The 26,467-nt window shown below is 38.9% G+C and overlaps 1 protein-coding gene across 8 annotated transcripts; it reads left to right on the forward strand.

Annotated features, from left to right (window-relative positions):
• Window positions 1-341: 341 nt before the first annotated feature.
• On the forward strand, window positions 342-26,284 carry LATS1 (large tumor suppressor kinase 1). 8 transcript variants are annotated; one of them, XM_075036001.1, is made up of 9 exons: window positions 342-480; window positions 5,345-5,853; window positions 9,574-9,724; window positions 11,594-13,122; window positions 17,835-18,417; window positions 19,448-19,630; window positions 19,877-19,983; window positions 20,307-20,516; window positions 21,010-21,100. In XM_075036001.1, exons 2-8 carry the CDS (start codon window positions 5,503-5,505, stop codon window positions 20,475-20,477), a joined length of 3,075 nt encoding a protein of 1,024 aa, XP_074892102.1. In that variant the 5' UTR covers window positions 342-480; window positions 5,345-5,502; the 3' UTR covers window positions 20,478-20,516; window positions 21,010-21,100. The 8 variants fall into 8 exon arrangements, with proteins under 8 accessions (XP_074892102.1, XP_074892101.1, XP_074892094.1 ...); XM_075036000.1 differs by having other exon boundaries at window positions 343-480; window positions 20,307-20,520; window positions 21,010-21,098; XM_075035993.1 differs by lacking the exon at window positions 20,307-20,516 and having other exon boundaries at window positions 344-480; window positions 21,010-26,284.
• The last annotated feature ends 183 nt before the right edge of the window (window positions 26,285-26,467 follow it).

A 26,467-nucleotide genomic window follows, 5' to 3' on the forward strand; every position in this document is an offset into this window, starting at 1 on the left:
TCGGCAAAACCTTTTTCCCCGTTAGAAAATCGGTATTTATCCCTCAAGCTCGGTACCGGTGCCTGAAACCCGGCAGCGGCGGGGGGCTGTCTGGGTTTTTTTGTGGTTTCCCCCCGCTGCCCGAGCAGACTTGCTCAGCCAAGCAGCCCGCTGCCGTACGCGGGGGGATGCTGGGCCCGTCCGAGCTCCATCCGGGTCGGGGCTGCGGGGGGGAGCGCCCGGCGCGCAAGGCAGGCCGGGAGCTGCCCATATCCGGGAAACCCTCCGCGGCGGAGACACCGACAAAATGGCGGCGCCGAACTGAGAGGCCCGTGGCGGCGGCGGCGGAAGCTGGCGGAGGGACCGAGGAGCCGCTGCTGGCATCGCGGAGGGCCGCGGCGGTCCTCGTCGTCGTCGCTGCCGCGCGGGCGGGGCCGAACTCCGTGCGCCCACGCCCGGGCTCGGGGCGCTGCCGCCACCGCCGCCGCCTTCTCGCCGCCGGTAGGTCCGCTCTGCCGCCGTGGCGGGGGGGGGGCGGGGGCAGCTGCGGTTTGAGGACGAGAGGCCGAGGCGCGGCCGCAGCGCGGGGACGACGACGACGATGATGACGACGAGCACTCTCTGGCACGGCCGACCGGGGCGTCCTGGCCCCTTCTCGCCCCGCCGGGAGCGGGCGGGACGCGGCCGCGGGAGACAGTGCCTTCTCCGGTTCCCCCGCCGGGGATTGGCGTCTCCGAAGGGGGCTTCTTGCCCGTCAGGGAACGTCTGTTCGGGTGGGGCGGCGGGGCCGGTTGGGCCCTTGCAACGCCGACGCCGCCGGGCGAGGGTCCGGCCGCCCCCGGCGCTCGTCCCGCCGACCCGCGCGGGGAGGACCGGCGGCGCCGGGAGACCGGCGCTGCGCCACACCGAGCTCGGGTCGCGGCCTGGGGCTGGCTGGGCGACGGAACCGCGGGCGTGCCGCTGCCCTGGGAGAGGGTCGGGCTGCTGGTGGCTGTGCTGTGCCCGGCGCTCATCCCGGCGCTGACCCCCCCCAGGTCGGGGTGGTCCTTGAAACGCTGGGTCCCGCTGTGCTGTCGGACTTACCTTGGTACCGGTCTGTGGCAACGCAGCTTACGCTTTGGTCCTCAGCGGCTGTCCGGCCGGTACCCGTAAAGATCGCTTTTAGGCGCCCTCGAAGTAACGACTGCTGCTACTGAGGGTGACTCTACGTAAGTAAGAGCAGTATCCTGTTAAAGGAGATAGCAGAGCCTAAGAGTGGGAACAAGCAGAGAAAATGCACGATGTTCCCAACGTTCAGCGAGCCTCTGGTCGTTTCCAGCTCAGTCTTCCCTGACCGTATGTAGTTGCATTTATTTACTGATGTCAGGGTCCAGCTTTCTCCTCATTCTATGGAAACTTTTAGTACTGGAAATGAATCCTGTGGGAAATTGCTTTACAGCTCAGCGGCCTGTTATCTGAAGAACAGCTTGCTTTTGTTGGTTTGAACTTAATTTTATGTCTCCTAAATTCTTGATTGTTTCCCCCCACCCCCAGCAATAAAGTGTTGTGATTATGTATAAAATAAGTTATTAGAATAGGTACATGAGAGACAGAACCAAACTAGATTAATATGTGGTGTTCAACACCTAATTGGAAATATAAGTATTTAAAAGTAGGCTCAAAACTTTCGGAGATTAAGAAATGTTACAGATCTATTACAAAGCTGTGTATTTTTTTCCCCAGAAAAACTTTGAAGTCATCAACAGTTGCATGCAACCATTCTGTGTTCTCATTCAAATGCTGATTTTTAAGTCTAGCCTTTCACGATTATGCTGTAAAAAGACAAGTATTTTTTTGACTTACAGTTTGACCTGTAGAGGAAAATACTTTTCCCCCATATTTTGAAAAGAAAGGAAAAAATTTTTTTTAAAAAAATTTCCACTTTCTTTAGGAAAGTGGAGAACTTCATCAGCAGAAATAGCTGCATTAACAAACAGATCTATCATTTACATGTAATGACACAACTGCAAGAGAGAATAGATGTCAGTTCCCTTGTATACAGTTTGTGTTTGCTAGTTAAAAGTACAAAATTGAGATAGGTTTCTTACCAAGCAGTCAAAACTTTCTTGCTTTGAAATGTGTGTAAATGTCTGTAAGAGGAGGTGACTTCGAATTTTGAGGTTCATGTGTAAAGCAAGATGAACTGTAGTAGCACTTGCTTTCTTGTACTTCATTAAACGGAAGGACCAATTTAATTGGGTTTCTGAGCAATTAAGACTGTAGTTTCACATATACATCAAACTACCATTACCCATCATTGCTGCCAAATAAACAACCCACCAAAAAAAAAAAGTTACTATTTATGAGTGAGTTCCTTAGCTTGATTGGCTCTCTGTGGCCTTACAAATAATTATGCTGGTGCTACTAAGTGGTGGGGGATAAGTGGACTGGCTGGTTTACACTGGTAAAGCTCTGCTTCTGCTAAAAATTTATGTGAAAGTGCAGCTTTATTTTCCAAGACTGCTTAGTGCATATCCTGTTATGCTGCAGTTGCCAGCAAAATAATAGCTATCAAACACTTACAAGGGATGCTGTCTTAAAGTTCTCAAAGCACTTTAGAAAGAAATACAATTCTCTCAGTTTTGCACCTAAAGAAGTCGGAGCACGAGCTGATTTTTTTCCCCCTAGGTGGTAGACTCTAGGTCTCCTGATTCATGATTTAAGTGTCCTGTTAATTTAACCTTGATTTCTCTTAGGGACGTTATATTTGTTTATCTCAGCTACCCACAGTATAACTTATAACCATAAAGTGAATATTGAAATACCAGATGAAATTATGGTAGAATACATAGGTGCAAAACAACTGTTTTCTCCTGAATTCCAGGCCCTTGGAACTTGATAAAAGGAATAATAACTCGTGTATGGACACTTTTTTCTTCTCTCATTAGTATATGTGTGACACAAGATCAATAGCAACTGTTTTATCTAGATTACCCTGCCGATGATGAGCTAGTCATTACTCCTAATTTTGACTGAATTTGAACAAGTAATCTAGATTACTAAGCCTCTAAGATACTTAGCCTTGTTGCCCTATGTTTTGGGATGAGTTTATGCTAGAGATTTGACTTTTCTGGAGGTGGTGATTCTTTCAAGTGTTATTAGTATATGTCCTCACGCTTGGGTATCCCACGTGGTTTTTTGAAGCAGGTCTCCTGGAAAGAAAAGGAACATCCATAGCAAAACTAGTAAAATGGTCTAAATATAGTTGCTCCATTTTCCTTGGAAAGTGTTTTTGACAAAGTATTTTCAATGTGGTCTTAAATATGGCATGTTTTGAAAAATATTTTGAAAGTGGCCAAAATTAAATTGCATTTTAATTGCTCTCATGCTGTACTTTCTGCTGAATCTAGATTTCTTAATACTTTGAGCAAAACTTCACTGTTTATTATTAAAATTCACTTACATGTCTGATGATCTTTTCCTTATTCAGTGAGCACTGAAGAATTGTATGCTACCAGACTGCAGGAAAAAACTTCAGTATAACTACCAAATTACATTGATTTAAGGTTTTAAACCTGTTACAGGGCAAAGAAAGCTTGCGGGTGAAGTTATAGCACCTAAGATTTAGATAGTTCCATTAGAGAAATTATATTATTTCTTAAGTGGTTTTCCAAGGAGAATGGGATTAAGTGGGTGTCCCTTGTGTTTCTTTTCACAGTCCTTATTTATGTATTACTTCAAGCTTTTGGGTTTTATTTGTATATGGGCAGCATGTGTATTTAATTCATATAATTTGCATGTATATTAGAGGGTTCTTTTTCCTATTAACGCCTTGTCGTATTCTTCTTCGATCACTGAATCATTAATTGGTTTATGGCAGTGCAAATACTGCAGAAGTGAAACGTGGATGAAAGAAGAGTGGCTTTTATGTAGTCTGTGTAGAACTTAGACACCTGTTTAATTCATGGCTAATATGAGAAACTTATCTAAACACTACTTCTTTAAGAGACAAAAGATGCTTGCAGACATCTGAATCCTCAAAAATAATCCTTCAGAAAACTAGGAATCAATTTTTTATCACTTTGAGAAACAGAAACAAGAAAATAAGAACGTTTTGGTATTGCTACTGTTAGACATTGCATTATAGTAAAGGAACAGTGTGAGTTGAGCTTTACCGTTCTTCTGGCTGCCTGTGAAGAAAAGTGCTAAAATATGTAATTTTTGTATCTTGCGCTATCTTAGTAACTGGTCTTCCTCTGTGGAGCAGTAGAGACTGCAAAAGTTTTATTTCATGATATTCTGAAGAGGCAAATGCTCTGTAACTTCTTCAGTGTTTCACCTTAGTTGCTCTATCCTTTGTCATACTAGTTAGAGTGTTACAGTGCTAACTAGTGCACAGCACGAATGCAGAGATTTGAGTTCTCTGCAGACACAGGGTTCTTTCCCTGATGAGTCAGCGCCTTCAAAATGCAAACGTTTTTTATTTGTTTTTGGCAGAAAGTTCTGTTTCCCTTACCAAATGTCACAGCTATGCTCTCAGTGAATTTGATGCTTGAGTTGTTAAATGGTTTTACAGTAAAAAAGTTTGATTAAATGTTGTTTCTTCCCCTCCCCGCTCTCATTTTCCCTTATGTAAAATAAATTTTAAAAGTAACTATTGACAAAGACTGGAGGATTCAAGGAGAATCAAGCTAAGAGACTGTGACAGCCTTAGAAAACCAAACTCTTAAACAGGTTTAAATGGGAGATGGTACAAGAAATCATAAAGCTGCGTGGGATGAGCTAGGCAAGTGTTTACCTTTTATGTGTGTGACTGCTGAAGAATGGATACAATCATGGTAATTGTATACTTCCACTGGTGTACTTTGTACTTCTCACTTCCATCTGTTTGTGGGGCCTGATGTCAGAATTGTTGAACAGCTAGGGTGTTTGGTCCATATCCTAGTTAACTGGGTAGTGGAGTTGGCACCTTCAGCTATAAAAGTGTTGATGGAGAGAACGTGGGTGATGATGAATGGAGACAGCACCCAGCAGAGAGGGAAGGCAAAGGAAGCAGTGGTGGGGTAGCACACACAGCAGTTCATACCTGCTCTTCAAAGCTTTGTCCACCATACTGAGTTCCTCTTCAGTCTGTCCACATCCGTTGCAATTCAGGACTGCTCGGACTTGAGGCACCTAAAACATTTTTTTGTGAACGGACTGTTAGAAGCCCAACACCATTTGTAATTTAGGTTGAGTAAAGACTGCCTGAAGAAGTTGCTTACCATGCTTTTAATAACTGTGAAGGCAGTGCTGCATGTGACCATTTCACTGCCACCAGTGCTACGTTGTGAACTTTGTCACTGCTGTACCTATAAGGGGATTTTTTTGTTTGTTTTGTTAACAGGATAGCAGTTTTGGCTTGTGACAAACTCGAGCACTACAGGACCCATGGTTTCACAGTGAAGAGCCACTGCTTTCACAAGTTCTGAAACTACCAGTGAGTCTTCCTTGAATTGTGGTGTCTGCGAGTCCTTGGTGGAGGTTGCATATATACATGTTTTCATGAAGAGAAGTGAGAAGCCAGAAGGTTATAGACAGATGAGGCCTAAGACTTTTCCTGCCAGTAACTATACTGGCAGCAGCCAGCAGATGCTACAGGAAATACGAGAGAGCCTCAGGAATTTACCTAAACCCTCAGATGCTGCTAAAGCTGATCACAGCATGGGCAAAATGTTATCTGAAGATCCTAGACAAGGCCGAAATCCCCCCAAATTTGTAACATATCATAAAGTTTTGCAGGAGATAAGAAACTCACTTCTGCCTTTTGCAAACGAAACAACCTCAGCTGTCAAAGGAACATCAGAAGTTAATCGACAAATGCTGCAAGACTTACAAGCTGCTGGCTTTGATGAGGTGAAATATTTTATTTTCAAGATCTGATGTTCTGCTAACTATAAAGTATTAGTACATGTCAGAGGGGGTATTGATCGTGGAATGTTTGAACAACATATAATAAGCAAAATAGCTTCTTCAAAACCTGGTAGGTTTCTAATTAGTATGTAGTGAAACTGGTAATAATGGGGGATGAAGAAGAGGAATAGAAGGATTTAGAGAGGCTTGGCTTTGGTTTTTTTTTTCTTTTTTAAGCATCTTGTACAGTTTGTTCTTATGTGGTAGGGGTAGGTTGTTTTAATTTTTTTATATCATTTTAGGCAGAGAGAACTGGACTCTAGAACATGGATTTTGCCTCTGGTACTCGATGGAATTTTGAATTGTGCTCAGTTAAAATATGTTGATAAAATAAGGCCATTCTAAATTGAAAGTCAGTACCAAATATTTCAGAAATTAATTTTAATGAGTTTTTTACATCTGTGGCTTATAGAAACTTAAACTTTGTGGAGAAAGAAATTTGGCTATCCTTACTTTATGTACTTTGTCAAGTATATATAAAATAACAAGGTACATGACAAAAGCAGTTGCAAAATGTCTTCTCTGCAGTATACTCTCAAGACAAAAATGTAAAAAATGTCAAGTCTCTTGAAAATTTTGGGCATGAGTAATTTTTCTGCTGTTATTTTCATTATAAGAATAGGGAGCTAAATAATTGTTCAATTTATTTATTTTTCAAATTTTTGACTAAACTTATTTCCATTCATCCATTTTAATAAGTGAAAGGAGTCTGAAAAGTGGTTTCCAGGAATAAAAAATTACCACACTTAAAACTCCTGTGTTTTTACTGGGATTTGCACATCAAAGTAAATTTAACCTGTTTTCATGTTTTCTCTGTAAACCTGACTACAAAAGCAGGTTAAAAAAAAATTGCTAGCAAACCACTCATCTTTCCAAAGGAAAAAGACACAGTACCATAACAGGGATTGCCTTTACAGGAGTACACTGCTTGTAGTAGTGACCAGCTCACGAGTTCTTCTGGCTGTGATGCATCGGTATTTATGGAGAGATCTACCTCTACCAAGAGTGAGCTTCTCCAAAACTATCAGCTGACTTTTCCTCAAAAATGTCCCAGGGTCAGATGCTGATAGTGGTTTTCCATGTTCCGTTCACTTGCTCAGATACACAGTCCAGACTCTGCTTTCAGTAAGAATGGAAGGAGTTTATAATGATAAATGATTTTGTAGTAATTTGCTCCTGCTCTGCAGTTGGTTGCTGAGGTTGGTTTTTTGTTTTTTGTTTTTTTTTTAAAAAAGTAGATCAGTTTTCAGATCCATTTTTTACAGATTGAACCTGCAGTCATTTTTGCAAACTGAAGAATGGTATGTGGCTGGATAATAAACTAGAAAGGTACCTTAAGTTGGTATTTTTGTTGGATCCTTTGTATCTTGAAGCCTTTTGCTCCTACCCTTTGTTCTTGGATACAGCTGAGAATTCCCAGGACACTTGTGGTTATATGGAACTTTTTTCAGGCATAGTGCCAGCGTAAGCTGTTTCTGCCATATGTTAACCCACAGCTGTGTTGCCACGATAGTCCATATGGCATTGGCCTATGAACACCACGAGGAACACATAGAGCTGAAATAGGAAAGCATTTTTCTTGGTGGGGGGTATTGGAGACAGCAAGTAGGAGTGAAATGAGAATATATTTTGAGCTGGGATTGTTTCATGGACTGGATCATAGCTGAGGTGTGTTGGCCAGCTGTAAGTGGCTGATTTTTTTTTATTTTTTTTTTAAATATATTGAATGTCACAAACTTTCTGTTTATTCCCCCCACCCCTCAAGCAATAGGTAGTATTCAGGGTTAAAGCTGAGCAGGCAGATAGATATCTATCAGTATCAGATAGATATATATCTCTCTATAGTGTGTATATAGATAGTGATATATATGTATAGTAATTATGGGAGAACACAGTTGTCGTGTTTGTCTTAAAAAAAAAAATGAAAACAAAACAAAAAAAAACCAAACAAACAAACCCCACTCTAAACAGCTTACAGGAAATCTCTCTTATTAGGATTCAAGTGCAGTCCTCATACGTTCTGTGTAAGGTGATATTTTTCAAGACATAGAATACTTCAGGTCACATAAGGTGACCAAGGTTTTTGTTCTTCAGCTAGAGGGGGGAGAGATCCTTTGGCTCTTACTCAGGTCCTGTGGTTAGTGGAAAGGGAACTAAATTTCAGCTCTTAAAATGTTACTGGTTCTGTACCTTGAGCTTCTCTGTCTTTATGGCTTCATGATGTTAACTTGTAGGTTCAGGTTTATATATAGTAGAATTACTTGGCTAAAAATACAGTAAATTTGGTTTTAAAACTGATTAAGAAGAAAATTTAATTTGTTAGGTAGAAATGAATGATGGGTCCTATAAAAGTATATTCAAATTGGAAGTTAAATACTCTGGACAACTTAACTCTCTGCACAATGATCAAATAGCATACTGGTGCTGAAAATGTAGTTTGCAACAGATCAGTCTTGCCTATAATAGAAGTCTTGCAGACATAACTGTCTCATGAAGGAGCTACGAGATCAAAAGTTGTATCTGCTTTTTCCAACAATGTCAGCTGGTCTGTAAACACTGTGACAACCTTATTATTTTATTTTTTTTTAATTTTAAAATCCTTTTTTAAGGTTCTTCTTTTCACCAAATTTAATTATTGTTTCTGAAGGCTGTATGTAATTTTGTATGTTTGTAGTGTTAAAAATGTGCACAGACAGGGTGAAAGTATACATGTGGGTTTGAATTTGAAATTGATGCTGACTACTTCCCTTCTGAGCCCTCTTTGATTTCCCATTGATTTTAGTAGGAGGTGAATGCTGTCGTATGTGGGTAACCTGTTCAAACATAATGTGAATGGAAATGATTGCTTTGATATGACAAAGTATGGCCATAACAAATCATTGAAGACAGTGTGCTTAATTACAGGGAGTTATGCTGTGGATTTGTTTCAGACTTGTTGAGTCAGCTGCACAAATCCTGTGTAATGTAAGTGGGAGAGCAGTGCCTGACACTTAACCATCTGAAATGCTGCTTCTGTTGCTTGACCTTGATCTCATTCAAGTCACTGGAAAAAACACTGGTCCATAATAAATTTTCCATTGACAGAGCTGGGATTGGCCATCAGATCAAAACTTGTGCTTGGATCTCTAAGAACACAGAGCCTAAATCTACCACAAAAATAATAGAATTTCTGCCAGTAATGTTGTCTTCATCAGGAAGAATTCTTAGGGAGAAACTAATGGATATTTGTTGACAAAAAGTCATGCTGAGTTGAAGGAAAATGAGCAAAAACCAAAGTTCTGAATTTCACATTAGAGTATCTTTCATAGAATAACTTAGGTTGTTGGAAGGGACCTCTGGTCATCACGTAATTAGCTGTTACCTGGGTAGCATTTATCAGTGCGTATAAGCAAACTGTTTATACAAATAGCAAAGTGGCATGATTTACATCAGACTACAGTGCTTCAACAAGTTAACTTCTTTTCCTGAAGATCCAGACTGTATGAGTGTTTTGGAGGATCTGCGGTGGAGAAAACATTTTAAAATTAGTTTTAAATCAATTGAGAGAAATCAGTTATGTACTTCGGTAAAATTACTGAAGGATGTTTGACTAAATAACAGTGATTTTTTTGTATTTTTGCCATTTTCTTGTAATTTATTTTTTGTATGTAATTTTCTCTTTAGGATATGGTTATACAAGCTCTTAGACAAACTAACAACCGTAGTATAGAAGCTGCCATTGAATTTATAAGTAAAATGAGCTACCAGGATCCTCGTCGGGAACAGATGGTTGCAGCAGCAGCAAGACCTGTAAATGCAGGTATGAAACCACCAGGTAGGTGTGTCCATGGTAACTCAGTAACTCACTGAGTGTATTCTTATAGGTGAAAAATACAAAGCAGCAAATTCCTCCTTCATGTGCTCACAGTGGAACAGAGGAGATGTTGAGATACAGTTTTTTGCTTTTAAAAATGGCATGTAAAGTATATAGTGTAATTCTTCTGAAAGATATGTGTATTTGACATGAATTTCTTAAATGTTTCTTTTTATAACTGCGTGGTCTTAAGATTGTATGTAAGTATTTTATACAAGGAATGTCATTCAGATCTCATTTTAGTAATTTTTGTCCTTCGTTGGTGCGATGCCCTTATTTTGTTCTCAGTGTCAGATGCCATTTAGAAGTCAGTGGTGAGCACCGAATTCTTTTTTTAATTTTTTGTCTCTCTTTTCACATACTCTTTCACATAGCAGCGCTACATGTGGGTGCTTCTGTGTGTATGTGTATATATATATATAATTTGTGTGTGCGTATATATATTTATATATCATATGGCTACACAATTTGTATTTTAGGATATCCCGTTTCAAGATCCCTCTCTCTGCTTGATTTCAGATTTTGTTTGTCTGGTTTTTAAGGCAGACTTCATGTTTTTATAGAAATTAGGGGACAGACTATAGCTTTAGTAGCAACAGAGTCAGAATTTTGCTACTTGCTATTATTGCTCTCTTAACTTATGCAAGCACATTTTTAATACATCTTGATGGTTTGGGTTTTTTTTACCAGGTTTTAGTAGCATCCACCTAAACAAATGGTAACTTTCAAATGTAGCAGAAATACTGAACTTCTGTTTGACTGAAGTTGGGTGCTGAGCTGCTGGCTCTGTAATGTTACATTTTTAAATCAATCATATAGGTATGAGGAAAAATTAGTAGTCAAGAGTAGCAAAGTACAGCCTTATTTTCATTTAGTCTGTGAAGCAGGGTTAGTCAGTGCTTGTATGAAGCTGCTAGCTAGATGCCATCATTTAGTTGTGATTTTCATTGTTACGTGCAAAGATATAGTAATTAACATGTTCTTTGATGGGAGACACAGTGACTTTCAGCAGTTACAGTACTGTATGTGTTTACAAGTATCGCAGTAATAACATTGTAAAAAGCACAATAAGACTGCATGCACTAGCAGTTCCTTGTATATTAGTTTATATGGTGCAAAATAACATCTGTAAATATATTGTAGAGTTTGGGTATGTAAGTTTTACTTTCATACAGTTTTAGTTCTTGCCGCTATACAACACTTTTACCCATAAAGACATAACTTTTAAAATTAAAATACTTAATCAAATTTCACATGCAAGGAATATAACAATTTTGGATGAACTGTATGCATACAAGGGTGTAAGTGGACTGTTTGATTTTACAGCATTCAGTTAAATTTTAGTTTAAGAACACTTCATTTATTTTAAGTGTTTAACTGGAAGGAATAGCAACATGGCTAATGCTGTTTTTCTGTGCAGTTGCTTTTTTTGCTTTTGTACTGAACATCTAGTCTGAGAGTTGCTTGTGTGCATGATTAAAAATACATAGTATGCCTAATAATTTTGCATATTACCATTTTTTCAATTAAAAATTGAGTGCATCTGTAATTGAAGCAAAATGCAGCTTCAGAAAAGTGATTTCTAAAAACTCTGATACTAGAATTTCATTGCATTTTTTTGCTCTGTACTGTGTACTGAGCATATTACCGTAGCATGCTGTGTATTACTAGATAGAGATACATTTTTCACGTGAAGTACAGTGTATGATGCTATGTTGGAGAATTCCCATCCTATTTCTGGAGTAATTAATGCAGAAGAATAAAATATTCAAAGCAGTAAATAGAAATAATATCTAATAATATAAATACCGTGTTTTCTTCTTGTAAAAGCAGGGACTGTACAGCAATCAGTTAACCGCAAGCAGAGCTGGAAGGGTTCTAAGGAGTCCTTGGTTCCTCAGAGGCATGGCCCTTCCCTGGGAGATGGTGTAGTTTATCGCTCAGAAAGTCCCAGCGCTCAGCCTGATGTAGGAAGGCCATTATCTGGATCTGGCATTGCAGCATTTGCTCAGGCTCATCCTGGCAACGGACAAAGAGTGAATCCTCCACCTCTACCGCAGATAAGGAGTGTCACTCCTCCTCCTCCACCACCTCGAGGACAGACACCCCCTCCAAGGGGAACTACTCCTCCACCTCCTTCCTGGGAACCGAACTCTCAAACAAAGCGTTACTCTGGAAACATGGAATATGTGATCTCTCGTATTTCTCCAGTGCCACCAGGAGCATGGCAGGATGGTTATCCACCTCCGCCTATGAATCCTCCACCAATAAATTCTTCCACGCAGGCTCAGAGAGGCATGAGTGCTGTCCCCATTGGCAGGCAACCAATAATCATGCAGAGTTCTGCCAACAGCAAATTTAGTTTTCCCTCAGGAAGAGCTGGGATGCAAAACGGCAATTGTCAGGCAGAATTCATCGTTCACCAGAATGTGGTGTCTGGGAACTCAGTGAGTCGCCAGCCACCCCCATACCCCATGAATCCAACTAACAGGCAAAGCCCCACAGCACTACAGATGCAGGCAGGAGGATCTGCTCCTCCTTCAGCATACACCAATGGGAATCTTCCTCAGGCAATGATGGTGCCAAATAGAAACAGTCACAACATGGAACTTTATAATACAAATGTAGCTGGAATACCTGCGTCCTGGTCACAGCCTTCCCCTGTGCAACCGCAGTCATCACCTGGCAATGGGCATGACATGCCTACCTGGCAACCCAATGTTCCTGTACGGTCAAATTCTTTCAACAGCCATCATGGAAATAGGCAGAGTCACTCGAGCAGCTCTCAGCCTTCGGCTACAACAGTAACAGCTATAACGCCAGCTCCCATTCAGCAACCAGTAAAAAGCATGCGTGTGTTAAAACCAGAGCTACAGACTGCCTTGGCACCCACTCATCCTTCCTGGATGCCACAACCAGTGCAAACTGTTCAGACCATTCCCTTCGCTGAGAGTCCCTCTACAAATATGGCAGTTATGTCTCCTGTTGCAGAGGCTCCAAATTACCAGGGTCCCCCACCACCTTATCCGAAACACTTGTTACACCAGAATCCTTCTGTCAATCTGTATGAGACAGGACCCAAGCTCAACAAGGAGGAACCACCTATTTTATCCAAGGAGGATGAGAATGAAAAGAATTATGAATGTGTTGATTCAACAGATAAAGAAAAGAAACAAATTACAACATCACCTGTTCCTGTTAGAAAAAACAAGAAGGATGAAGAAAGAAGAGAGTCTCGCATTCAAAGCTATTCCCCTCAGGCCTTTAAATTCTTCATGGAGCAGCATGTGGAGAATATACTCAAGTCACATCAGCAGCGTTTGCATCGGAAAAAACAACTAGAGAACGAAATGATGCGGGTAAACTCTTTCTTCTTTTTAAATCTATGACTAGAACTGTTCCCGTATTCATTTTAATAAATATGTCCTAATTGTAGAATGTTTAAATAGTACAGATAAGTAGAACGTTGTGGTATATTGTGGTATTGAAGTCTATTTTTAGTTTTTGTTTGAGACGTGGCAAGTTCTTCATTGCTTTTTTAAGTAATTCATTGTCTTCTTAGAAATTAGGTTTTTTAAGTAAGGTTTTTGCATGTCTAAATGTAGTTCATCTGGCTTATGTATGATGAGGCAGCAGAAGCAAAATCATTGTTGCATGAACTGAGATTTAACTACATGGCTCATAGCTTTTTGTTATGGGTTCTATTTCATCCTGATCTTTGAGAGAGTTATGTGCAATGTTTTAATGATTTGTTTGTTTAATATTTTTATTTCTAAAAAATAAACACTGCAGGTACAAGCAAAGCAGGGACAAGTGGTAGGCTGGTTAGCACGTTTATATAGTCACCTAAACACTGATAGGGTTTTTTAAGTTCAAATAACAAAAAAATAATATTTAAAAGTTAGATTTTTAGAATGAAAGAGACATGGTACCTTTTGCCTAAGTATTTTATAATGCAGGCTGTAAGGGTATGTGTTTAAACAAGGGGTAATTGAATGGGGATAATAATTTAAAAAAAAAAAAAAGAATCAACAAAATGATGTAAAATCAACTTCTTTGTGCCTACATGAAGTCAGTTGTCTATTTCTGGGATTTCATTGTTCTGCTAAACCAAATCAAAAGGGTAAAAACTGGAATTGATGTATACATATGTCATTTCAAAAGATAAAATAGCGAGAAGTAGTGAAATGAAGATTTGCAGAAATGGAAATTCAAGATGTATTATTTATATGTTTTTCTTAACCATTGTAGTTGAAAATTTGACATAAGTATGATGTACCTTTTAATTTATTCTGTGAAAGAATGTATTTGGCTTATGCCACTTGAAGTGCTGTTTTTTAAATCCGTGTTTTCTTACTCTTTGAAAATTCTTACTGTAAGCTGTAGTGTTTTATAAGTGTTTGCTTAATCACGAATATGTAAACGTTAGCAAGATTTCTTCCTGGAACTCTTTCTAGATCTTTATTCTTAGTCTTCTCTCTTTCCTTTTCACTTCCACTAACAGCTGATTTAAACTGTTAAGGTGTGGGAAGCTTTCCTGAACTCTGTAGCCTCCATCCCTGTGTAGACAAGTAAGATTCTGGAGCAACAGTATTTATTAAGAATAGCATGATCCCTTTTTAGAGGGCTTTGCATGCAATCCTGCATCAAAATTAAGCATGAATTTGTTTTGACTATTTTTAAGTACTTAAATGTAAGATTATAATTAATGTTGATTTGCAAACTTCACTTTCCCTTCTTACTGTGTTGTGTTCCATAGTATCGCAAGCATAAGTATGTGAAAGCACTGATATAACTTTTCTTGATATTTTTCTTGTGCATTTAAAGCACCCTAGCAAACGTCTTATATGAAATACGATTTATAATATTTATACTAGATTTAAAGCTGGGATGTTTAATTACAGACTGAAGGGTAGAAAATGGGGTATTATGCTGCAGCAGACCTCTCCTTTTTCATTAGGGTATGGGAGAGGAATCCCACAACAGTGAAGTATATTTTGGGTCTTCATGAGAAGGAGAAAGGGAAACTAGCTCATTACTTATTTTCAGGAAGTTTAAGAGGATTAAACAAGTATTGAATCCCTTCTTTTCTCTCATTTGGTAGGAATTTTGAAAGAAAAAAATAAACACCAGAATGCATCCCTACAGAAATACCTACATTCATAGGATGCAGTATTTCTAGCATCAGTGACATATTTCTATGCTATCAGGTTTCCTAGGGAATAGAGTGGAGCTGTCTCAAAAATATTTAATTTGGATGTCTGAATTTGGCCAAGAATTATGCTAGATGTCTTTGCTACAAAGAGAAACTTAAGTCATGATTTAAGGCACAGCAAGATGAGAAGGGATCAAAATGAGAGCAAGTTGTGTGATATTGTAGCACAATTCAGGAAGCTCTCATGTCTGGCATTGACTAGAAGTAATTAGAGGTGTATGTGCATGAACATTTGTGCAGCTGACAAAGTTGGTTAATTTTTGGTAAATGCTGTAGCTGAGGAGAGTTTTAGGGAAAATACAGCAATGCAGAGAGCTATCAGTTTGTGATTAACATTTGATTTAGTGGATGGCATAGGAAAAAGTGAAGATGGGTTGGGGGAAGACATGACAAATTGTGGTATTTGGGCTCTTTTTTTACAACAAAACTGTTAGGATGCAACAGCTAGAGAGCAGGTGCTAGAAGGTAAAGCTACAATGTTTTTGGAGACTCTATTTATATGTCTTGCAATGATTAATTACTGTATTGGGTATCACTCCTTCTAGGGTTTTGTTGCCATCTAGATTATATTCTTTGCCAGTTTTCTAACTGATCAGTGGGGTTCAGTTTGTGTGCAAGTGGGGCTGTACTGAAGCAGACGTCATGGTTCAGATGGGACTCGAAGGTGGCGCGCACACACACACACACACACATATTGTCTGAACTTCAACAGGGCCACGCCTTCATATGTCTTCTTGACATTTGTAGGTCTTCAAAAATCCCTCTTTCTGTATTGGAAGTATGCCTTAAGCATGTTCATTCACAGAAAAGGTGTTTCTGTGCTGGAAGTCAGTGGACAGGTATTCCTGCAGTAATGTGTTGAGAAAGGTTCAACTCACTTCTCTGAGTCAAGAAATTGTCTATTTCCCACATCCAGTCTTGAAACTACTGCTACCTAATCCTAACTACTGCCTGTCTGATGTCTACAAAAATTTTTGTCTCGAATTTGAAACAGCCTTCCCCATTTATATCTTACTGAATTGATATTGCTTGTGAAGTTTGTTTGGGTAGACACACATTTTGTATGCATTTTCCTAATTGCATCTCCTTTGGATCCATTTTTGTTATGATGCCTGTAAGAAATTTTTCTAACAGTATTTTCTTTAATAGGTGACATACAGTATCCTGAAAGTACTTTTAAGATACTGAATGATATTTAATTGATCTTTTATCTCACCTTTTTCCTCAGTCACATCTATTATATTTTGTTTCAAGTTATGTTGTAACTTACACAAAGTAGAAGTCATCTATTAACACGCAGTTTATACAGGCCTAGACTAGTGGTTACCTAATCCTGATGGTGGTCCTGAGTACTGTTATGCAGACAGTATCTTAAGTGTTTGAAGCATTAACGAGATGGAAGCAGCAAGATTTGGTATCAAGAATCAATAAGATGTGACAGTAAGAAGTTGAAAACTTTTAGAATAGTGCTTCAGTAACAATTGTGATGTTTGCAGGGATTCAGTTTGGCCATGTTCAATTTTATTTCATGATCAGAACAGCCAGGAAAAAATAAGGCAATATACTATAGGTTGAACTTGGAAATCATTGCTGTAGGATGGTGATCTCAAGCCCGGTAGGCAGATAAAATAATTGAGATGCTATGAAAAAAGGAGCATATAAGATTTTGAAAATGCTGACAGAAAACAAAAGAAGGAATGAACATCAAGCTATGTGAGGGTAGTGTCACAAAGAAGAGAATATAAAAAATTGAAGAAAGATTCTGCTCACATTAAAACCAAAAAGAAGGGATATTTTGATTCCAGGGCCTGAAATTTGCCAAGAAAAATGGCACTGGAATTGAATGGCACTTTAAAGGAATTGAAGCCAGCAAAAACACACTAGGAGGCACCCACGTTGGAATATGACGAGAATGTTCAGTGTGGTTCTTATCTGTAAGGGTTTCCACACTGTAGGTGGTAAGTTATATGTAGCCTGTGTTTCAGCTGTCAGAATGTTAGCAGTGTTGGCCAGAACACCAGGGATGTTCATTCAAGATAGGGTTATGTATGCAGGTGGGAGCCAAGAACTGATACTGTGGGGAGGAGTAGGCCACTTCAAAGAAACTGCCCTGCTCAACTAGTTTGTGTGTAGAGTGGAGAGCGATAGAGTGTGACTGAAGTCCTGTTAGAAAGAGGTGGGTTATGCGATAAGAGGGAAGATCAGGTCTTGGTTTGTGGCAGAGGCACGTGCTTGGTGTGGGTGGACAGTAGGAAACGGTGCCATATGGATCTGGTTTGTGTAGCTACACAGGAAAGCATGAGAGTGAGAGAGTCGCGTACTCCCTCCTGCAACTGAAATTCCACTGACATGTTCGGGAAGTTTAGTGACTTCTGCTCTGGGTAGTCTAGAGAGTGGAAGCCTTTCCCACAGCAGCTCCTTAGTTAGCCCTCAGCGACTTACTGCTGCTAAGCACGTCTTGGCTTCCTTTAGCACTGCAAAGAGAATCAGGGAGGCAGTTGATGCACACTGTTACTCAGATAAGTATTATTTGCAGTGGTTTTTATCAGTAGTTTGTAAACTGCCCTTTCTGTGCTCGAGAACATACTTCCTTCTCAAGAACTTTCTGGTGCATGGCACCTCATGCATTTTGCTGTTGCAAGTGATCACATGTTTTGTTTTGTATCACTCCTATATGTTTTCATAGAATCCTAATGTGTAAATTAAAACAAAACAAAACAAAAACCCTTTAAGTATTATTTCCCATGCTGTATCTAAGTATTTGGTTTGCTTTACCTAAGTCTTGTAATTACAAGAAGATCACCAAGAATTAAGAGTACTGTTCACTCTTCAGATTTAATTCTGTTTGCTGCACAGGTTGGATTGTCACCAGAAGCCCGAGATCAAATGAGGAAAATGTTGTGCCAGAAGGAGTCTAATTATATTCGGCTAAGAAGAGCTAAAATGGACAAGTCGATGTTTGTAAAAATTAAAACCCTGGGAGTTGGTGCATTTGGAGAAGTTTGCCTAGCAAGAAAAGTGGATACTAATGCTTTATATGCAACAAAAACTCTGAGGAAAAAAGATGTCTTGCTTAGAAATCAAGTTGCTCATGTTAAAGCTGAGCGGGATATCCTTGCAGAAGCTGACAATGAATGGGTGGTTCGCCTGTACTATTCATTCCAAGATAAGGACAATTTGTACTTTGTAATGGACTACATTCCAGGAGGTGATATGATGAGTCTCCTTATTAGAATGGGTGTCTTTCCAGAAAATCTGGCACGGTTCTACACAGCAGAACTGACCTGCGCAGTTGAAAGTGTTCATAAAATGGGCTTCATCCACAGAGATATTAAACCTGATAATATCTTGATAGACCGCGATGGTCATATTAAATTGACTGACTTCGGGCTCTGTACAGGTTTTCGATGGACCCACGATTCAAAATACTACCAGAGTGGTAAGAGAAATATAAAAGGTTTCTTCGTTATTTTGTTGATGTGTCACTCTTTGCAAGCAATTAAATAATAAATGAGTAGAAAGATGACTGTGCTGTTTCCTTTCTGAATAATAAGGCATCTAACAGTGTCTGCACACCACTCAAATTATAGAAAACAGTGTTTAGTTAGGGTGAGTTTGTAAGCATGGGTATTGATTCCTTAAGGGAGAAGGAATGAGCTGTGCTGCTCTAAGTTTGTCCCGTTAGTGGCTTCTGAAATTTGGAGACAAAAGGTCAGACTGGTAGCAAGACAATTACACAGACAACAGCCCTAACTCTGTTTTGAAGATAGGACTGATGTTTTAAATGTAATTGTTCTTGAAAACCTTGCCTCAAGTTCTGACTGTCTCATGTACTTCCTTTTACTGTAACTTATTGATTTCTGAGAAAGGATTAAGTAGGCTTTTTAAAATCCTACTTGATTATTTAAAACAACAGCTAAAAAAAATGTTAGGGCAAATACAATTTCACAGTTCTGAGAATGGTAAAATACAGAATTTGCAATAATCTATTTTTAATTTTCAAAAATAAAAGTGTACCTTAAAAAACAATTTTTATATTACTTTTGTCTTATTTTTATCAAGACATCATGTATCTTAGGCCAGACTGTTACACAGTCTCTGGAGAGAAGTTGATTTAAAATTTGGTTTTATTTTTTGATGCTTTAAATATTGGGGGGTTTTCTGTTTAAATAAGAGCAAGAACAATATAAACCCTGTATCCCCAGTGTGGTTATGTTAAGGAAAAACTGAGAAAAGATCAAACTCAATGTCAAAAATTAACTTAAAAAAAACAGTGTCCTCAAAAGTTGGTATTTTATGTCATAAGCAAAAAGTCAAAATCGTGATGTTGATGACTGTTTTAGCTCTCAAGTTGAGTGTTGAAACAGATTCTGTCTTATTACAAGAAATGTTAACAGGTGAAGAAAATTTCATACTAGATAAGAGCTAAAATAATCTTCAATTTTGGCATCTTTCTCACTCAATTATAGGTGATCATGCGCGTCAAGACAGTATGGATTTCAGCAATGAGTGGGGTGACCCAGCAAATTGCAGGTGTGGAGATCGGCTGAAGCCACTTGAACGTAGGGCTGCACGTCAGCATCAGCGCTGTCTGGCCCATTCCCTTGTTGGCACACCCAATTATATTGCGCCAGAAGTATTGTTACGAACAGGTAATGCATTTTTGTACTGTCCTCTCACTGCAAAGTAACTGATATTCAGGTAGCTTGCTTCACATTTCTTACACTACTGCTTTCTCGTACTGCCCAAGTATATAATATTTTGACAAAAATAGTTATTAATATGGAAATCTTAAACAAGTTTTGAATAGAATTCTCTTGTGAACCTTTTTTATTCTTAGCAATACAAGGTTAAAATTATACTAAGGCTTTGACTACCTTGTTTTGACTTCATTTCAGGTTACACACAGTTGTGTGACTGGTGGAGTGTTGGAGTAATTCTCTTTGAAATGTTAGTGGGGCAGCCTCCGTTCCTGGCACAAACACCGCTGGAAACACAGATGAAGGTAACTTTAAAAGTCTAGTATTAGCAGTCTGAAAAAGCAGGCTTGAAATTTACATGGTCTTTCTAATTTGTAATGGAATCAAAGGTGATTTTTGAGAGTGCTGCTCTATCTCAGCATGTCACAAACTAACAACATTTTAAACTTTATGTTACTGTGGTGGTACACTTAATTTGTAAAGGGACTTCAGGGATCACATTCATATCTTTTGTCTGGTCATACAGTAAACATGCCAGCTAAAACTCATGTTTCAGATCTCAGTTGTTCCGTTTCACTTATTGCACCTGTTCCAGTTGTTATTTCCACTTTTTCTTCTCCTCTTCCAGCATCTGGGTGTTCTTTTTCCACCACTTCGCTTCCATGCCTGCTCACCTGCAGAGGATTTTCTTTGGTGGTGTATCTGCAGGTGCTCAGCATGCAGAGGTGGAGGAGCAGCAGATAACTGTGGCTGCTCAGGGTTACTGGCAGCTCAGAGCCATGGGATGCTTCTTTCCTGAGCTCCACCTGTTTCGGAGAAACCATGAGGGCAATCTTCTGCAGGTGCCATTTTTGCAAAACTGCATTCAGCTTGCAAGATATTAGTTGGCTCAAATGTAGTGCGGCATTAATTTTTTTTTTAAACTTTAAATCTGTTAATCTTTCCAGTGGATCAAATAAATCAAAATTCAATAGCCTCACCTTCTTTTTAAGATTGTAAGCCATGTGCTTAATCTCAGGTTCCAGGTGCTGGATTTTATGGTATCTTTGTTGGTTTATAGCAGGGGTATTCTGTGCCAGACTATTCACGTTCCAAATTTAAACTAAACTTTATCTGGATTTTGCCAGATTTCCAGATAAAATATTCCTTGTGTTTCTGAAAGAGCAAAATATTCCTTGTGTTTGCCCTCTCTAGTGTGAAAACACTTAGAGGTGTTGAATGATTGCATTGTGGCTGGCTGTTGGTTTTGTTTTGTTTTGTTGTTTTAATTTTCACTGTTTTTTCCTTTTTATGAAATTGTAAATAGAATAACACCTCTTTTTGCTTTAAAGGTTATCAACTGGCAAACTGCACTTCATATTCCACCTCAAGCTAAACTGACTCCAGAGGCCTCTGACCTTATTATAAAACTCTGCCGAGGGCCAGAAGATCGTTTAGGCAAAAATGGTGCAGATGAAATAAAAGCTCATCCATTTTTTAAAACAATTGATTTTTCAAGCGATCTACGGCGGCAGTCTGCTTTCTACATTCCCAAAATTGCTCATCCTACAGACACGTCAAACTTTGATCCAGTTGATCCAGATAAATTGTGGAGTGATGATGATAAGGAAGGCAATAGAAATGATACACTTAATGGGTGGTACAAAAATGGAAAACATCCTGAACATGCTTTTTATGAATTCACCTTCCGAAGGTTTTTTGATGACAATGGCTACCCATATAACAATCCAAAGCCCATTGAGTATGAGTATGGTAGCTCCCAAAACTCAGAACAGCAGTCAGATGATGATGATGATGATGATGAACAGGCAGGTAGAGGAGTTCAAAATCGTGACCTGGTTTATGTTTAGTAGAGGAATAAAGATCAAAAACTAAATAAACTTATTTTGCAGCTGCAGTTTTTGAAAAGTCTCTTAAGAGAATTGAGGGAAGATTGCTAGGGTAAATACAGGAAAGCTTTTTTTTTTTTAAAAAAAAAAAACACTAAAAAAATTGTGTCTTCTCGTTCCCTCTCTGTACATTTTGTTTCCCCAGAATAGAGGGAAATCGTTCTCAAATATTAATTTATTCAGCGTTGTTAATTGTTTAATTAAATCAAAAGAGATTTGATGTTAGGTGAAAAAAAAATCACTTGAATTTTATTATTGGTTCTCTGTACTCTAAGTACTCAAAATAGGAAATAGTGGTTTTCTTTTCTTTTTTTTTTCTTTTTTTTTTTTTTCCTTAAGATGATGCCTGGTATCTATTTGTACATATAGTGAATTATTTTAGAAAACAAATCTCTGCTTCAGAATTTTTAATGACAGTTTTTCCTTACATTGACCAAATATAAAACTTACTTTACACTAATAAAGCTCTCTGATACATTTTGTGGGGGGGAAGGCTGCTGTACCCTCACTTCTTGCTGTATTTAGCCTAATTATTCACAGTGTTGGAAAAACTGAGCCATCTATCTGGTGAAATGTTTCCAGCTCTTGTGGTAGTGGCATAGTTCTCAGCTTTGGAACAAGAAAGGTCAGTCTTGGCTATAGTATGATAAAGCATTAGAACTAGTATTTTATTAAATAGTAATTGAATTTGACATAGTAATGCTGTAGCATGTGACTGGTACTCCCAAAGCAGGACTGCTCACTCAGAAACAACTTGATTGTCTCCTCTCATCAGTTCTCATATAGTTATGAGAAGAAAAGAAGCTTTAGGAAAAACACTTCCTGAAATCTAGTTTAATTTTCTGACTGCAACCAAACTGTAAAGTGTGTACAGTTCTGCTTTAGTTGGAATTTTTAGTTTGAAAAATAAATTTTAGAAGTTTCTTTATTATATGTTTGAGATAGTAATGGGAAAAGACTATAAATTACAGCTTTTGAGACTGTTGTTGTGGAGGCCAGTTTCACTTGGCTGTAACAATTTTCCTCCTAGTTACACAGACAGTGAGGAGAAATGACGTGCACCAGTCCGAGCCATCAGTGCAGTTTCAGTGGTCTGTCTTTCATAGTCCAATTCAGAACAGAATTAGGAACTTACAGCTGTGTCTGCTGCCTTCTGCATTACTGTTTTCATAATTTCCCGCAGCAGGTGAGCAGACATCCCCTTGGGTCTCATGGTGGGAGGGTACTGCGCCTGTTGAGGTTATTGGGAGCAGAGGGGGGGGGCAGCCCTCTAAGCAGCTTCCCTGAGACAAGGCCAGGAGTTACAGGTGAGAGGCAGAAAGAATTACGTTTTTATCTCTCTCCTCCTTTCTCCTGAACCCAACACAGTGGTAAAGAAAATGCACTATTTTTAGTGAACAACTTGTCTTTTAAAACATTTCCTCCTCCTTGGAATTGAATTCCAGTGGATAATCTAATAATAACGTGCCTGTAAGCATTACTGCTTTCTTAAATTATTATTTATGCCATTGCACTGGCATTGTGACTATCTAAATGTCATGAAATTGGTGTTCATAGCTGTTCTTGCAGCAAACACCAGTTACTAGTTTACTTTTCTCACCAAGCTGGCTTAAGAAATTCTTGTGCGCTTCCAGCCATTCATTCCCTTTCTGTGCTCCAGTTCAGTGTCTCTGTGCCAGTGCAACTGTCTGTAGTACTGTGCTAAATACTGGGTCAGTGAAAAAGCTGCTTGGTGTTTAGCGTTTGGAGGTTTCTTTCTTGTAAGTGTGTTCATTTGAGTGATCCTGTTTCCAGTGTGGTCCAAAAAATTACTTATATTGGCATAACTGAGGAAGGAGTGAACTGCAGTAAAGAAGGTTGGCAGCGGGGAGACTTCTTAAACTGACTTGGACACAGGAGAAAACACTTGTGGAAGTTCTACCCTCTACTGTGAAGTGCTTATCATGGTTAGAAAATGGTTACGAAAAATTGTTTTCTTTTCTCAAGCAGGTAGTTAGTTACTTTCTATAATGAAAATGGGCTTGTAGCTTAATGAAAGAATTAATGTTGTCTGCTTGTTCCACAGCTGTTGAAGTAGAATAGTTTTTAAGATTCGTTTCATTTAGCTTAAATATTATAAAATGGCTGCAGTGTATAACTACTCCATTTTATATATTATGTAAAAAAGATTGTTTTCCATGTAAATAAACTTTAAAGATTATCCTCCGTCATAGTAAGTACCCAGTAAAACTGGTCTACTTGTCTTGGAGTAAAGTATAATATATTACTGGTTAAAGGTAATTTAATCAAGCCTGCCTTACCATTTGTGAAACGTGCAGAGAAAATAATGTCAATTCTTCATTAAATTGACTGTTAAAATTGCCTTTTTATCTGAGTATATTTCTCCTCTGCCTGCATTGTATTATGGTATTTTCCTGTTTAACACTATAACTTGTCTTTAGCCGATGTGTTTTGAGAAGAAAAAAAAAAAAAGGGAAAAAAAGGGTCCTGAAAAGGCACCACGGTTCTATACAAGCAAAACTAATTGCTTTTATTAAAGGAAATCATTGAGTCTTTTAAGGACATGTGCAAGAACTGAAATATTAAATATTATTTTACCATTTTTAAACAAATATAGGAAGAGCTCACATCTTTAGAATTTGGTAGATGCTTCTGGTATTCTCTGTTAACTTGTGTTAGAAGTTTGTAATATATCTTGTTTGAATTTTGCCACCTATGTGCTGCAGTATTATATATTTCCTTGCAAAAATGCAGTGTGTTACAGTACAAGTTCTCTGAGAATACATAAATGTTGTCACAACTCTCCAACATGCTATGCCTTACCCATGTTTTGAAACTTCACGTTTCATACATAGATTCAGAGTCTATTGAGATTCTTCATAGCTGCTGCTTAAAACATGGGTGTTTCACTGCTGACCTATGATGGGGATTGCTTTGTACAGGCAGTTGAGAAGAGAGGCTCCTAACCAGCAGCTTGTGGAATTCTGCAGTAAGTTTTAGTTCAGCTTACTTTCACTTTGTAAAGCATGAAAACAAATTTCTTTTGTGTGCCCTTGTATACATATTAATTGTATTTATAAAATGTTCTATAATCGTATAACTGTACTGTAAATACTATTTGATATTCAGTGGCATTCTATCCTAGGGCAGGCCCTCTTGCTGTATCTTTTCTATCCTCAATTTGTAGTAGAATCTATAGAATATATGGCTAGAAAGTCTCTTTGAGACTGACCTATCTTCTGCTGTTGCAAAGCTGTGAGTGGGAATGATTTCTTTAGACTCCTTTTAATATTATTCAGCTAATAGGCAGTGCAGTGGGTGGGTTCTTAGATGATGCTGCTGTCACCCAAGATACTATTAGGCTTTGGTTTCAGATGTCTTTGGTGTTTCAGATCAGACCTTTAATCTGTTTGCTTTAATTCAGCCAAAGCAAAAAGATAATAAATTGGGTCAATGTTGTAGTAAGATGTTTGAATGCCTTAAGATGCTCTTGATAAAGGCACTATTCAAGTTTACTGATTTATCTATATAGATATATATAGATATATTCCACATGTGTATATGTATATATAATGTCTTTTTTGTATTATAAATATCCTTCTGCCTGTCAGTTCTTTTGGATCCTCCAATTAAATACATAGACCACCGCACAATTCCGCTTAAGCAAGTTATTCATTTATTACGTGCCTAGTTACTAAACTTGTCAATCTTGCATTATCTCACAGTCATAGTAAGTTACTGGTCTTTTGAGTATTCTGTACTTGTCTCTGTCACGGCATGGGCATCCCCTTTTGCCAGGTCTCTGCATACCTGTAGTCCAGCTACATGCGTGGTATGTGATCTCTGAATGCTTACTGGTATGTTTGGGTTTTATAGGGTTACGTGGTGGTGGCTTGGACCATGATCTCCAAGTCAGTCCCCTGACGTTTGTATGAAAAGAACACGCACCTTTTTGTGCTGACTTTTCTTCCAGTGGGTACCCCTTCGTGCAGGAGGGCCAGAGTTCCTGCTTGCCTGTCTGTACCCGACAGCTGAGGAGCTGAGGCTTCCTTGCCCCCGCTGACGGAACTGTTAGTGCAGCGTGCGTCTTGGACCTGGGGGGATGTGGGTGGATGGTTGCATTGACAGTTATTTAAAAGTTACTTCAGAATACAAGAAGGAATTCCAGCAGTTGTGAACAGCCTAACTGAATTAGCAGCTACTGGTAATCAGTGACATTGCTGAGGTTTACAAACTGTTTCTGTTTTCTCAGAATCGGTTTCTGTAGCCTAATGCCTGCTGAGATAATAAAAAACACAATGAATCTTTGTAAGCAGTGAAAATAAAATTCTTGTTTGGGCTAATCAAATATGAAATGTAACCATTAGTTGCCCAAATGCATTTATTTTTCTTTCCTTCTCCTTCACTCCCCCAAGTCCCCTTTATGCTGCAACAACTCTACTTGATTAAGGAAAAAATTGCATATGTTTTAATAGCAAAAATGTCATTGAACTTAGCTGTCATCTCACGTTTGTAACCTGTTCTCAAAAGTATATATTTTGGTGTTTAGGAGTTCAATTTATTGGTGCTCTTTCCCTGACCTCTGCTGCCTCTTTCATCAAAATAATTAAATCTTAGTTATTATGCATACATTATGTATCATGAAGCTATTCATTTTCTTAAGAGTGATATGACAACATCTCACAGCTTTCAGGTTTATTAGGGAAAATCGTCTTTGAGAAAGTCCCCTTCTTGAAGCGCCCATCTCAAACTGCTGGCGCAGAAACCAGTGCCTTATGTCGATCCTAATTCTTCTACCTTTGGGTTGAGGGGGGTGGGGGTGGAAGTACGGCATCCATTAGCCACCTGCAAAGGGAAGAAGGGTGATCTATTTTGGAATTCTCAACCGCCGCCGCGGGCT

This window comes from Buteo buteo, chromosome 9 (assembly GCF_964188355.1).
Source record: "Buteo buteo chromosome 9, bButBut1.hap1.1, whole genome shotgun sequence".
Lineage (NCBI taxonomy): Eukaryota > Metazoa > Chordata > Aves > Accipitriformes > Accipitridae > Buteo > Buteo buteo.